Consider the following 12,708-nt stretch of genomic DNA (forward strand, 5'->3'; position numbering starts at 1 on the left):
CTCTGCCTCCCGAGTGCTGGGATTAAAGGCGTGCACCACCACGCCCGGCTCTGTCTCTGTTTTTGAACATACACATCCTTTTGGGAACCGGGCGGGTTAGAAGTCAGTCTTGGGACCTGGAGTGATTCATGCTTCTCACTTGCGGACTTCACTTTTTCTCATATTGGATGCCACTCTTTGGAGAAGGGGGCAAGCTCTGTGGACAGTGCTGCCATGTCACTGGTGTCCTGGGAGTGAGTGAGAGTGTGTGTGTGTGTGTGTGTGTGTGTGTAAGCCTCACATGGGAGGGGAGGGGAGGGGAGGGGAGGGGATGGTGCCCTTCAGGTCCCTGTTGGAACCTCTCTCCTGCTGAACTATTTCTCAGACTAGAAGGAGCCATGCTCCTACCCAAGGCTGTTAGGATCCAGTGCAGGGCAGGTTGCTTTCTGCACCCCGCACCTGAGCTTCCTGACACTAGTCTACTTCTCTCTCCCGGAATAAAAAATTTGCTGAGGACATCCCAGGGAAGCAGGGTGGTTCCGTGGAACCATGGGGGAAAAAAAAAGCTGGCATGAGGACAGGGAGAAAGCTTGGTCTGTAAGTAGAGCGAGAGATGTTTCCTTAGAAATAAATGGTTCTCAAAAACTGGAGAGACGGCTCATTGGTTAAGAGCACTGACTGCTCTCCAGAGGACCAGGGTTCAATTCCCAGCACCCACATGGCAGCTCACAACTGTCTGTAACTCCAAGATCTGACACCCTCACATTGACATAGATGCGGGCAAAACACCAGTATATATAAAATATTAATTAGCTAATTAATGGTTCCCAAGGCTGGAAAGACAGCTCAGCAGTTAGGATCATGGGCCGCTCTTTCAGAGGACCTGGTTCAAGTCCCAGCACCCATGTTACTGCTGACAAACATCTGTAACTCCACTCCTAGAGGCTCTGGCACCTTCTCTGGCCTCCTTGGGCACTGCCTACATGTGATTCACAGACATACATGCAGGCAAAATACTGATACACATTAAAATAATAATAATGAAGGTTAAGAAGTTGCCATGAATTCTTTCATCCACTGTGGCTAAAATATGCATCCCATGGGCTGAACAACAAGAGGAGTTCCTTTTCGAACTGAACAACCCAAAGTGGCCCAGAACAAACTTTTTGTTCAAAATGTGTTTCCAGACAACACGAAGCGCTGACTGTGCCTTTGCCCAGCAGCTTGCATGTATCATGATTATATAAAAACTGCTGCTGCGTAATAGGATTTGTCCTCCAGTATGGCGGATAGAACCCAGGGCCTTGAGCACACACAGTGTTCTTTAGAGCTATACAGCGCCCTGGAAGAAAGCATAGTCTGAGATCAGAGGGCCTGGGGGGACAACAGCCTTTACCTTGCCGACTCCAGACAGTCCAGGGGACCACAACCCTTACCCTCCTGACTCCAGACAGTCCAGGGGACAGCAGCCCTTACCCTCCTGACTCCAGACAGTCCAGGGACAGCAGCCCTTACCCTCCTGACTCCAGGAGGACCACAGCCTTTACCGACTCCACTGGATTCCCTCAGGGTCCTCCAGTGGCCTCTGGTCCTCCACTCTTGGCTTTATGTTGGCTTTTCTTACTAGTCATAGAGAGCCAAGTGTAGTCTCAAAAATGTGTGTTTTTACTAGCCTCATAACTAATTTTAAAACAAAGATGGATTTTCTTTGGCTCTCTAGATTTAATGAGCAGATTTTTGTCTTTGAGTTGGTAGTCTGTAAGGACTGGCTTTGCACTGCGGTTTCTATCACGGTGCCTAACAAATGTAGGTTAAAAATACATTCTGTGTAAAAATAAGACAGTCACACGAGCAGCTCTGAGCTGCTGGGGGAATTTTGAGAATTAGGTTGGTTTTAACGACTCAAAACAACCTTACCCAAGGACTTGCACTTTAAACCCTGGTGATTCTGAGCTGGCTTTTGAGACCCATTTTCTGTGTCTTGCAGGAGGGTGTGAAGACAGAGAATGACCACATCAACCTGAAAGTGGCGGGGCAGGATGGCTCAGTGGTACAGTTCAAGATCAAGAGGCACACTCCACTGAGCAAGCTGATGAAGGCCTACTGTGAGAGGCAGGTGTGTGCTGGCCAGAGAAGGAGCTCTTCCGGGGCGGGGTGTGGGGTGGGGAGCTGGGGGGCGGTTGGGGGTGCTGCTTGTGTTGCAGGCTTGCCCTTGTTGCCCTGGGTCTTGCTATCTGCATGTCCTTCTAGCATTGTCTCTCCCTGGGCTCCTACACATGGATGGGTGGAGCTTTGGCTTGAGCGGTCTCCGGAGGGATTTGTTCCTGATAGGCCATCATAACGGTGCACACTCCTGTAGGGCCAGCACATGGCTCTGGTGAGAGGCCCTGTGGTGTGCTCAGATGTGGGATCAGTGCTGGTTTGAATTCCTCTTCCTCTTTCTGTCTCCATCCAATTGTGTTTGTGTGTACTGTGGCGATTTCATTTTTTTTTTTATGTTATTTAGGAAAGAGAGGAGACATGTTGACCCTGTCCCTTCATTACCGTTTCAAAATAGCAAGCTGACTGACCTTGTCCCCAACAGTGACCAGCTGGGTTATCAGTGTCACTGAACTCATGGCTCTTGTACACACTATGCTTGGGTCTGTCCATCATCTATTCATTCTTAGTGAGGACCTTTTGGCAGGTGGGTATGCTCTAGCCTGCCTGGAAGTCCTTAGTCTCACTTGCTCCTCTGTTGTCTGCCTCAGTGGCTGCCTGGCTTGCTGCCCACATTCCTAGGTGCCAGTTCCTGTCTGGGCCCTGCCGTCTGGTGTGAGGGTAGCGGCATCTCTCATTACAGTGTGCTGCTGTCCTTTGATTTTGTTGTTGAAAGGCGGTGCTGTGCTTCTCCTTGCCGCGCCCCCCCCCCCCCTTGCTCCCTCGCCTGAGGCCTGCAGATGGTGGTGCCCTTGGCCTCTCTCCTGGGTTTTGACCTCAGGCACTTCTCACCTGTGAAAGGTGAGTTGGAGCTTTCCTATGATGCCGTGTCCCCTTATGCCCCCCCCCCCCAGTGAGTCAGCTGCTGGTGCTGTATGCCACCATCGGATGGCACGTGTGTAGGTGTGTTCGGTGCTGTGCTCAGTCTGCTTGTGTTTGCGTGGGCTTCTGGTGCTCCCGCACCTTCTGCTGAGATGCTTGCTCTTTTGGAGGGCACATACTAGGTCAACTCCTTCAGCATTCTTGGGCATCCTGCTGGCCCCACCCGACCCATTGTTTGGAGGTGAGGTTGTCTGCACAGCTGCCTTCACACAGTCTTGGGAGAGTCATTGTGGGGGCTTCTTTTGTCTTCTCTTGTGTCTTTTTCTGTGTTAATTCCCCGTTTTTGCCTTGGAGCATCATCTCCCATATCTGAGAGGCCTTGCACAGCTGGCTGTGTGTAATAGTCTAGACTGAGGTACACTACTCGGAAAGTTGCCGTAATTCGTAATTCTCTGTGAGCATCCTGTGTTTTAGAACATGAGTGACATTCTGATTCTCTGATGTGGGGTCTCAGCAGGGGCTCAGGAAGATTCTTCTCACTCTGGCAGGGTGCTCTCTGGGCCCTCCCCATCTGTAGACTCGCCTCTACCTGTCCTTGCTCCTGTGTAGCCAGACACCCTCCTGTGCTGCTAATGCTGGGAGTACCTGGTTCTCCTGCAGTCAGCCAATCTGTGTGCTTGCCTGGGACCATTTCCTCCTTTCAAAGATTTATTCTTTTATTATGTATACAGTAATCTGCCTGCCTGCATGTCTGAAGAGAGCACTGGACCTCATTATGGATGGCTGTGAGCCACCATATGGTTACTGGGAACTGAACTCAGGACCTCTGGACAAACAGTGCTCTTAACCATCTTAAGCCATCTCTCCAGCCCCATCATGCGTCTTTTTTTTTTTTTTTTTTTTTNNTTTTNGAGANNGGGTTTNTNTGTGTAGCCCTGGCTGTCCTGGAGCTCACTTTGTAGACCAGGCTGGCCTCGAACTCAGAAATCTGCCTGCCTCTGCCTCCCGAGTGCTGGGATTAAAGGCATGCACCACCACGCCCGGCCCATCATGCGTCTTAACTGCTCCATCTCCTTCCTGTTTTCTGCCTCCTGAAGTTGAAGAAACTGGAAATAATAGAATTGATGTGGTAGAGGATTTGCTGATAGATTTGCTTAGGAGACTTGGAGTCATACAAAGTGGAATTTGGCTAAAGGAGCACTGACTCCAAAACACCCCACGGATGAGTGGGTGCCAGCCAGGCCTGTTAGAAGAGAAACTGAGGGTGCCAGGATATAAGTGTTTATTCTCAAGGACTGACTATTGTCTCTGTTCTCACAACAAAGGAGACAACCCTGACTTACAAGCAGCTGCTAGACCCATACCCCTATCACATAACATGCATCTAACAAGGCAGTACAGGGGACTGAGCAGGGTCACACCCAGTGTTAAGTCTTGGCCTGATATAAAGCCCCCAGTTCTTTTATTGAGAAGTGCATAGTGTGATTAGGTGGGCAAGATTACCCCAGGTAAGAACTATTTGAAAGAGAACAGCACTGGTGTACTTAAAATAATTTAATTCTGGTGATTTAATAATTTAATACACTATATCTTTGCTGCATAAACTTCTCATCTGCCTAAGTGGCCAGGCTTGCAGTCTCCTGTCTCTGTTTAAATTGTTCAAAATGTAACATGGGCCTGGGATCTGAAAGAGATTTAAGGATGCCATTGTGTGTGGAATTCATAAGCCTATGGTGTATGTAAGTTAACAAAATCTTCTGTTTAAGGCCACCTCCGCTTTGGGCATTAGCCAGAGTCAAACTCATGCTATTGTATTAAGGAGCTTTCCCCGTATCTCTTAAGTGTGTGGAGTGACTTCTCACTGGGAAGGCATGTCATCTCTGTAACGTGCATGATGCTTTCTCCTTCCTCTGGTCGGATCTCACATATTTGACATATTTGAGTCTTTCCTTAAGTTGTCACACACACACACACACACACACACACACACCCGCCCAGTTTTGGCTTGTATTTAAGAGTGAAGCAGCAAACCCCCGTGGGAAAGAGAAGTGCTGTGTGTTTTGATGGAGGTGGCAGAGGCTGCACATCACAGGGTGCGATGTTAGAATTGGGGGCTCTGGGGGCCCAGTGCGGTTTCCTGAGGAAGATTGCCTCCAGACTGCATCCAGCATCTGGGGTACAGCTGGAAGACTGAGAGGTTTCTGAGGCACTTTGGAGATGCTAGCTTTTATTAGCCTACCCTGGGAACCCACTAGTCATATCTGTCTTGACAGAGCTCTGAATCCACATCTCTAGGAAGCCTTGCTTATTCCTGTGAGAGAGAAACTTTCTTGGCCTCCCAGGGTTGTGGGAGACTTTGAACCCTTGGAAATTTATGTGAACTTTCTTTTGTTTGTTTTATGTACATGGGTGTTTTTGCTTACATATATGTCTGTGCACTATACGCATATCTGGTTGTCACAACAAAAGAGAACATCAGATGCCCTGGAACTGGAATAACAGGTGATTGTGAGCTGCCACATGGAGACTGGGAAACTGAACCTGAGTCCTCTGCAAGACCAAGCTAGCTCTTCTGCCCCTGCATGGGAACTTTCAAAAAGTTTACCCAGGGGTTCCTGGTCTTACCATCCCTGGGTCCCTGAGCTTTTTGGCTCCAGCACACATGAGATTGCAGTGTCCTGAGGCTTGTGGCTTCAGACTCCAGCCAGCAGAGACCAACCATCTCTGCATTCCTGCCTGGAGGCCATGCCTTTCCTTCAGTGAGCAGTCACAGTTTATCATCTGTCCTGTTTCTGGGACAGCAGAGCTGCCAAGGTAGAGGGTGATTCTGCTGGGGGTTGTTGACCTGCCTCCTCTGACAGGCTGAGGCCCACTGCCCTCCTTTCAGGGTGGAAAATGCCTTTCCTTCCTGCTGTCCTCCTCACAGCCTTCCTGGTTTTGGTCCTCATGGTCACCTGACCTGCCTTCTCTCTGGGAACTTTCCAGAGGAGGAAATGGTACAAAGTACAGAAGGGAGGAACTTGGCTCAGCTTTCCTTTTGGGAGGAAGTGAGAGGCAGAACTAGGACAGGCCTGGTGTTGGAATGTTCTGGAGATTTCTGAAGGGTTAGTTTGGGGCAGCATAGGCTGTAGATTGTGGACCACCAGGGCTTTCTGCTCAGCTGGGTCATGTGTGCTTGTGCAGAATGCTCATATTGTTGGTGGCTCTGAATATATATCTCCAGGTTACACTGTGTATCTGGGAACATCTAATTCTTTTCCTTCCTTTTCCCCAGGGCTTGTCAATGAGGCAGATTCGATTCCGGTTTGATGGACAACCAATCAATGAAACAGACACTCCAGCCCAGGTATGAAGTGTCTGTCTCCAGGGTCTGTGCCATTTCTAGTATCTAAACGGTGTCCTTTTGGATCACTGTTATTTGAGAAATGGCTTGTTTCCACAATGATTTTTTTTTTTTAATTTATTTTTATGGGCATTGGTGTTCTGCCTGTGTGTATATGTGAGGGTCTCAGTCAGATCTTGGAGTTACAGACAATTGTGAGCTGTCATGTGGGTGCTGGGATTTGAACCTCTAGATGAACAGTCAGTGCTGCTGACTCGTGCAGTTATGCTGAGCCATTTCTCTAGTCCCTCCGAAATGATTTTGCTTATTAGACTTCAGAGTCTGATACTTCGAGATTGAGTTTTTCAGATCTGTGGTAGTCAGCCATATCTTTGCTGTTTAGAGATGGAGTCCGAGTGTAGGACCCATCTCCTCAGGACAATTGCCCAGGAATCCACTGTGCAGCCTGTTGTAGAATGCACAGCTCCTGTGCTCCTGAGGGCTTAGTGCCAACCATTTGTTCTTCATTGGAGTTATTTGTCTTACTTTTAAATTTTTTAATTAAAAATTAAAATTGTGTGAGGGGTGGATAGATGGCTCAGTGGTGAAACCAACTTGTTCTTGCAAGGGACCTGGGTTTAGTGATACCTACATGGCAGCTTACAACTGTCCTTAACTGTAATCCAGGAGATCTGATGCCCTCTTGTGGCCCCTAGGCATTAGTCACACATGTGATGCACAGACATATGTGCACATAAAAATTATTAATTAAAAATTTTTTCTTATGCTGGGCATTGGTGGCACATGCCTTTAATCCCACCACTTGGGAGGCCAAGGCAGGCGGATTTCTGAGTTCGAGGACAGCCTGGTCTACAGAGTGAGTTCCAGGACAGCCAAGGCTACACAGAGAAACCCTGTCTTGAAAAACCAAAATAAATAAATAAATAAATAAATAAATAAATAAATAAATAAATAAATAAATAAAAATTCTTTTGGGCTGGGTGGCTGTGGTGCACATCTTTGATTCTAGGATTCAGGACTCATAGGGAGACTGATCTCTGAGTTTGAGGCTAGCCTGGGCTACAAGAGTGAGTTCTAGGGTAGCCATAACTACACAGAGAAATCCTGTTTCAAATTTCTTTTTTCTTGTGGGATTGAAGAGATAGCTTAGGGGTAGAGAGCATTGGCTGTTCTTCCAAAGGACCTGGGTTCGATTCCCAGCACCCACATGGCACTTCAATACTGTCTATAACTCCGGGGTTGGGGGATCCACGAATCCTCCATGCATTTGGGGCATATAAGCTCACATAACTACATACACAAACACATAAAAACAAAAGATTAATGAATAGTAGAATTTTTATTTTATTTTATTTTTCTTAATTTTTTTTTGTTTTTTTGAGATATGGTTTCTCTGTGTAGTCTTGGCTGTCCTGGAACTCACTTTGTAGACCAGGCTGGCCTCGAACTTAGAAATCCGCCTGCCTCTGCCTCCCCAGTGCTGGGATTAAAGGTGTGCGCCACCATATCTTTTTTTTTTTTTTTGGTTTTTCGAGACAGGGTTTCTCTGTGTAGCCCTGGCTGTCCTGGCACTCACTTTGTAGACCAGGCTGGCCTCGAACTCAGAAATCCGCCTGCCTCTGCCTCCCGAGTGCTGGGATTAAAGGCGTGCGCCACCACGCCCGGCTGCGCCACCATATCTTTAAAGTGCTGACATTGCAATATATAAAGTAGACGTAAGTGCACAAAGTGTATTGTGTGCCTGATGAGTCTGTTTGTAATGACCCCATTTCTCTCTCAGTTCTTAGCTCTGACTATTCTTCTGTGAATCTTGTCAGAAGTCGGGTGGATAAATAGTTACTGTGCTCCACAGTAACCCTTTTTTCTCGAATGCTGCACTCCAGCCAAGGTGACTGGGCTGTGTCTAGTGTAGGGGAAGCTGTTTGGGAGTGTGGTATCAGTGTGAACTCACTTCTGACATTTCCTGTCTCCTCTTCCGGGCCCTCCTTGGCAACCTGACCAGCTGGAGATGGAGGATGAGGACACCATTGATGTATTCCAGCAGCAGACAGGAGGATCAGCCTCCCGAGGGAGCGTCCCCACACCCAACCGTTGTCCTGACCTGTGCTATTGAGCAGTGACCATGCAGCCACACCCAATCACACAAGAGTCAGCAGAAGCCAGAGTCACCGAACGATTCTCCTTTTCCGACGTGCTTGGAGTGAACTACACATAGACCACACTGCGGGGCCGAGAGCATTACATAACGTGGCCACTAGGAGGGTTTGGTTTGGGGGAAATGAAACGTGAGGTTTTGGGGTTTGTTTTTGTTTTCATTTTTGTTCCCTCCCATCCCTAACATTTTTCCCCCCCAAACTTGGATCTGGATGTAGAATCTCACCCTATGGCCTGAGTCCAATCCCTAGAACTGTGGTTTCCTCCGGTGTGACTTGTCCTGATCAGGTAGAGAGAGCTTGTGGTCATATTACCCAATGGGCATGCCTGTGGGATGTGGGGAGGGGCAGAGAGGCAGAATTCCACCTGTTTGTTGTAGGCATAGAATATTAAAAAATGTGAGATACTATAAATTTGAGCTTTGTCAAACATATGATAAGTTAAAGGGAAAGACCAGTGCTTCTTAAGACCGTGAGGGGTCTTCCTCCTGTGGCCAGGCGCTCCTGCACGTGCCTACTTCCTACTCGGTACTGGTAATGGGTACATGGGTAAGGGTGGTACAGTGAAACCCACTCTCCCCTTTTTATAACGTAGAAGAAAGTAATTGTCCTGTTTCATTTGGGAATTGAATGTGGCCTCAGATTTCTTTTAGTACTTGCTTTCAATACATAATTATGGTTTCTGTATAAGAAGGTAATTGGTTAAGTATCACGTTTTCAGCCATGTTGTGTAAGAGACCTGCTTTCAAGTGTGGTTGTAAAAGCAAGCCTGGGAAAGGTGACCCTATTCTCACGGACTATGCTGTGCAGCTTTCCAAGTGTGTATTAAAGTGACAGACACATCAGTGGGTGACTTGGGTTCCGCATTGTGGGGTCAGTTCAATGTCCATAGTTCCTGCCTGCCATCCTTCTGTGAGGGTCCATTGCTGCTTGATGGCCATCTCTGCCTTTTATAGTCACCTGACACTGACCTACCATCTCTCGCTTGCTTAAAGTCTTGAGGAAAATGTTCCTGTTCCTGTTTGCTGCGTGGGCCTGGGTGGGATGTCTGTTGGCTCTGTTGTGTTTACTCACCAGTTTGTACATTATCTGTTGTCCTTTACTACTGTAAACAGTAAATATAGTTTGGTATTCTGTCTCTTGGCCTATGTTAAACACTGTATTTGGAGACTGGTCATATGTCACAGCTCACTGTTGACAGTCTGTCCAGTGAGGCCACTTAGACGGACAGACAAGGCAGTTGCTTAGCTTGCTCTGTATCATGTGCCCCACTCTGGTCCAGCTGCCTGCCTGCTGGTCCTGACTCTGCACATACCACTTGGCTCTCCTCCCCTAGGTGTGTGAAGATAAGGTGGGCTTTAGAGGCAGGGTGTAGTGTGGGGTATCAGTCAGTTCATGACTACTTACTAATCTGCTTTGATATGAGTTGATGTTAATTTAGCTGTGAGGGGTTTCAGTATTTAGGTTAGATAAAATCCAGAGTTGTCATTGCCTGAGCCATGTTAGTCTTATCAGTCGAGCGCAAACTCCAAGCACCTAATTCATCCAGCAGGAATGTGTGCATAAAATAGAGGACAGAGCCGAGCCATTTTCTAGGTCTCAGAAGTATCAGTTCCTCTCTCAGTGCTGTCACAGAATATGTGGCAAGCAGCCTAGAGCAGCAGGAGTTTATGCTGGCTTATGGTTTGAGGGTGTTCCATCAGGACATGGGAGACAAAGGGAACTGGAGCATGAGGCTGCTTGATGAGGGGTTTGGGAATCAGGAAGCAGTTAATCCTGTCAGGAAAAGGCCCTTAGGGGAACCTCAAAGGTAAACTTTATTAACACTCCAGGCATTTAATGAATTAAGTTTCTTATCAGCCTGACATCCAAGTACATCATTGTAGAATCAGCTTGGCTCTTAAGATCGTGTGTTGCATAGTACAAAACACATTTAGTCTGTCTCTGAGTGCTCACCCTAAAGTTCAAAGTCTGCTCTGAGACTCAAGATAGGTTTTGAATGGTGAGCCCCTGTAAAATAAACAAATTACTTCTGACATACAACAGCACAGAGTAAACGTGCCTATCTCAAAAGGGAGGGATTGGGGCATAGCAAAGAAAGATTAGGCTGAAGCAAGATTTAATGAAAGCCAGCAAGGCACAGACCAAAGCCTGCTGCTATGTCAGAGGTTCTTGGGATCATTTGGGCTCTGGTAGCCATGGGTAGTCCCATCCCACAGTTCTGCCTCCTGAGGTGCTGTGGTCTCTGTTGGGTCAGTACTTGGTGTCTGCAACGTTCCTCAGTGAACATCCCACCCTGCTGGCATCTCTAACGTCTGGGGATTTCTTAACAGATAACCTCTCCCTTCTCAACTCCACAGTGTGGCTTCTCAGGGCCTCAGTACAGGAATCTTGATACCCCCCCATTCATTGCCTTGTTTCATTGGCCTTCTTTCTCCCCTCTTCCATCTCACAAATGCAGCTGGGCATGGTGGTGCATGCCTTTAATCCCAGCATTTGGGAGGCAGAAGCAGATTTCTGAGTTCGGGGCCAGCCTGGTCTACAGAGTGAGTTCCCAGACAGCCAGGGCTACACAGAGAAACCCTGTCTCGAAAAACCAAAACAAAACAACAACAACAAAAAAAAACCCAAAAAACAAACAAAAAACCAAAAAAAAAAAAAATTTTTTTTTTCACAAATGTGGACGCCACCACCAAGTTTGGCTGTCAGTTCCAGAGGAAGCCTGTCAGCTTGTCACCCTTAGACCACAGTTGCAGCCACCTCTGTGTGCTCTTGAGGCTGGGAAGACCTCCCTGTGTGCTGTTTTTTTTTGTTTTTTTAAAGCAGGGAACCCTGAAGGATTTCTTTCATTTCTATACCCTGGGGTTCTCATTTCGTTAGGCACTGTACCTAGTGTCCCAGTGCAGTGTCTCAGTCAGCTCTTGCTGGCACTAAATTCCTTTAACCACTACAGTTTGTTCCCAATCTGCCCTGCCCTCAACTCTGTCTGATCTCTATTCACCAAAGGACACTTCCCACATTTCTCTGGGCAACTTTCTACCTGTTTTCACTGTAATCTGGATAAATGCAGTGAACAAGAACCATGCCACAGCCTGGATGTTAGGTAGGCTGCCTTGAAATTCCCTCTGCCAAACAGCTTCCTTAGCCCATTATTTTTGAAATATGGTCTCACTCCAGTTTTTAGGATGCAGGGAAAATAGAATTGTTATAAGGAATCCACCAGAGAAGACCACTCAGATACAGTCTATAGCCAATTGGCTGTCTTTATTCCAGCCAGCTGGGACCACACTTAGGTATTTGGGACTCAAGACTAAAGAGCAGTGGTTCGCAGGGATCAAATCAGTAGCAAAATTACAGTTATGAAGTAGCAGCAGAGATACACGGTTGGGAGTTACCATAACCTGAGGAACTGTGTTAAATGTTCAAGCAGTAGGAAGATGAGAAGCACTGCTTTAGAGTATAGAGTAAGGTGTTTTACAGACAAAAGAACAAAAAACAAAACAAAACAACCTGACATTCTGATAACTCAGCAGTTTGCAAGGAGTTTTGTGCAAGCAAGCAGTTTAAAAGCAGTTAGCTGGAGGAGGTTCTGGACAAGCTTTAACAGAAGCTAAGCTGGGCATCTTGACCTCAGGTTCCTAGAATAGAGTTGAATAATTGTTTATAGGGCTTCCCAATCACGGAGATCAGGTTCTAGTTAAGCCTAACATGACCTCAGCAAGGATCCAAGATGGAGGAAACTGCACTGCGTTGCCCTGCCACAGGATGTGACATGAAATGGTTGCCACCGAGTTTCCTGATATGTTCCTTGTTCACCTCTGGGATAAAGCACCCCGAGCAGTCTTAGGATTTCTTGGCGTTCTGGTCTTCCGGATCCCCACCAGAGTGGTCCTCTTAGCCCTGTTCACAGCGATCTGAGAGTACTCTAGCTCCCAGCTCTGAACCTGTTTTCCACTTTTCTCCTTAAAACTAGCTCTGGGGCTGGGACTGGAGAGATGGCTCAACGGTTAAGAGCTCTTCCAGAGGTCCTGAGTTCAAATCCCAGCAACCACAGGGTGGCTCACAACCATCTGTAATGGGATCTGATGTCCTCTCCTGGTATGTCAGAAAACAGCTACGAGCCGGGCGTGGTGGCGCACGCCTTTAATCCCAGCACTCGGGAGGCAGAGGCAGGCGGATTTCTGAGTTCGAGGCCAGCCTGGTCTACAAAGT

General features: G+C 47.5%; 1 protein-coding gene across 2 annotated transcripts in view; it reads left to right on the forward strand.

The window, feature by feature from the left end:
- Positions 1 to 9,639, forward strand: part of Sumo3 (small ubiquitin like modifier 3) — an 11,407-nt gene extending 1,768 nt beyond the window's left edge. For both annotated transcript variants that reach the window (XM_021174962.2, XM_021174963.1), the window contains exons 2-4: positions 1,967 to 2,095; positions 6,275 to 6,346; positions 8,346 to 9,639. In XM_021174962.2, coding sequence (XP_021030621.1) covers positions 1,967 to 2,095; positions 6,275 to 6,346; positions 8,346 to 8,456 — 312 coding nt within the window. In that variant the 3' untranslated portion in view covers positions 8,457 to 9,639. The remainder of the gene's footprint in view (positions 1 to 1,966; positions 2,096 to 6,274; positions 6,347 to 8,345) is intronic.
- The last annotated feature ends 3,069 nt before the right edge of the window (positions 9,640 to 12,708 follow it).

Source organism: Mus caroli, chromosome 10, assembly GCF_900094665.2.
Source record: "Mus caroli chromosome 10, CAROLI_EIJ_v1.1, whole genome shotgun sequence".
Taxonomy (NCBI): domain Eukaryota; kingdom Metazoa; phylum Chordata; class Mammalia; order Rodentia; family Muridae; genus Mus; species Mus caroli.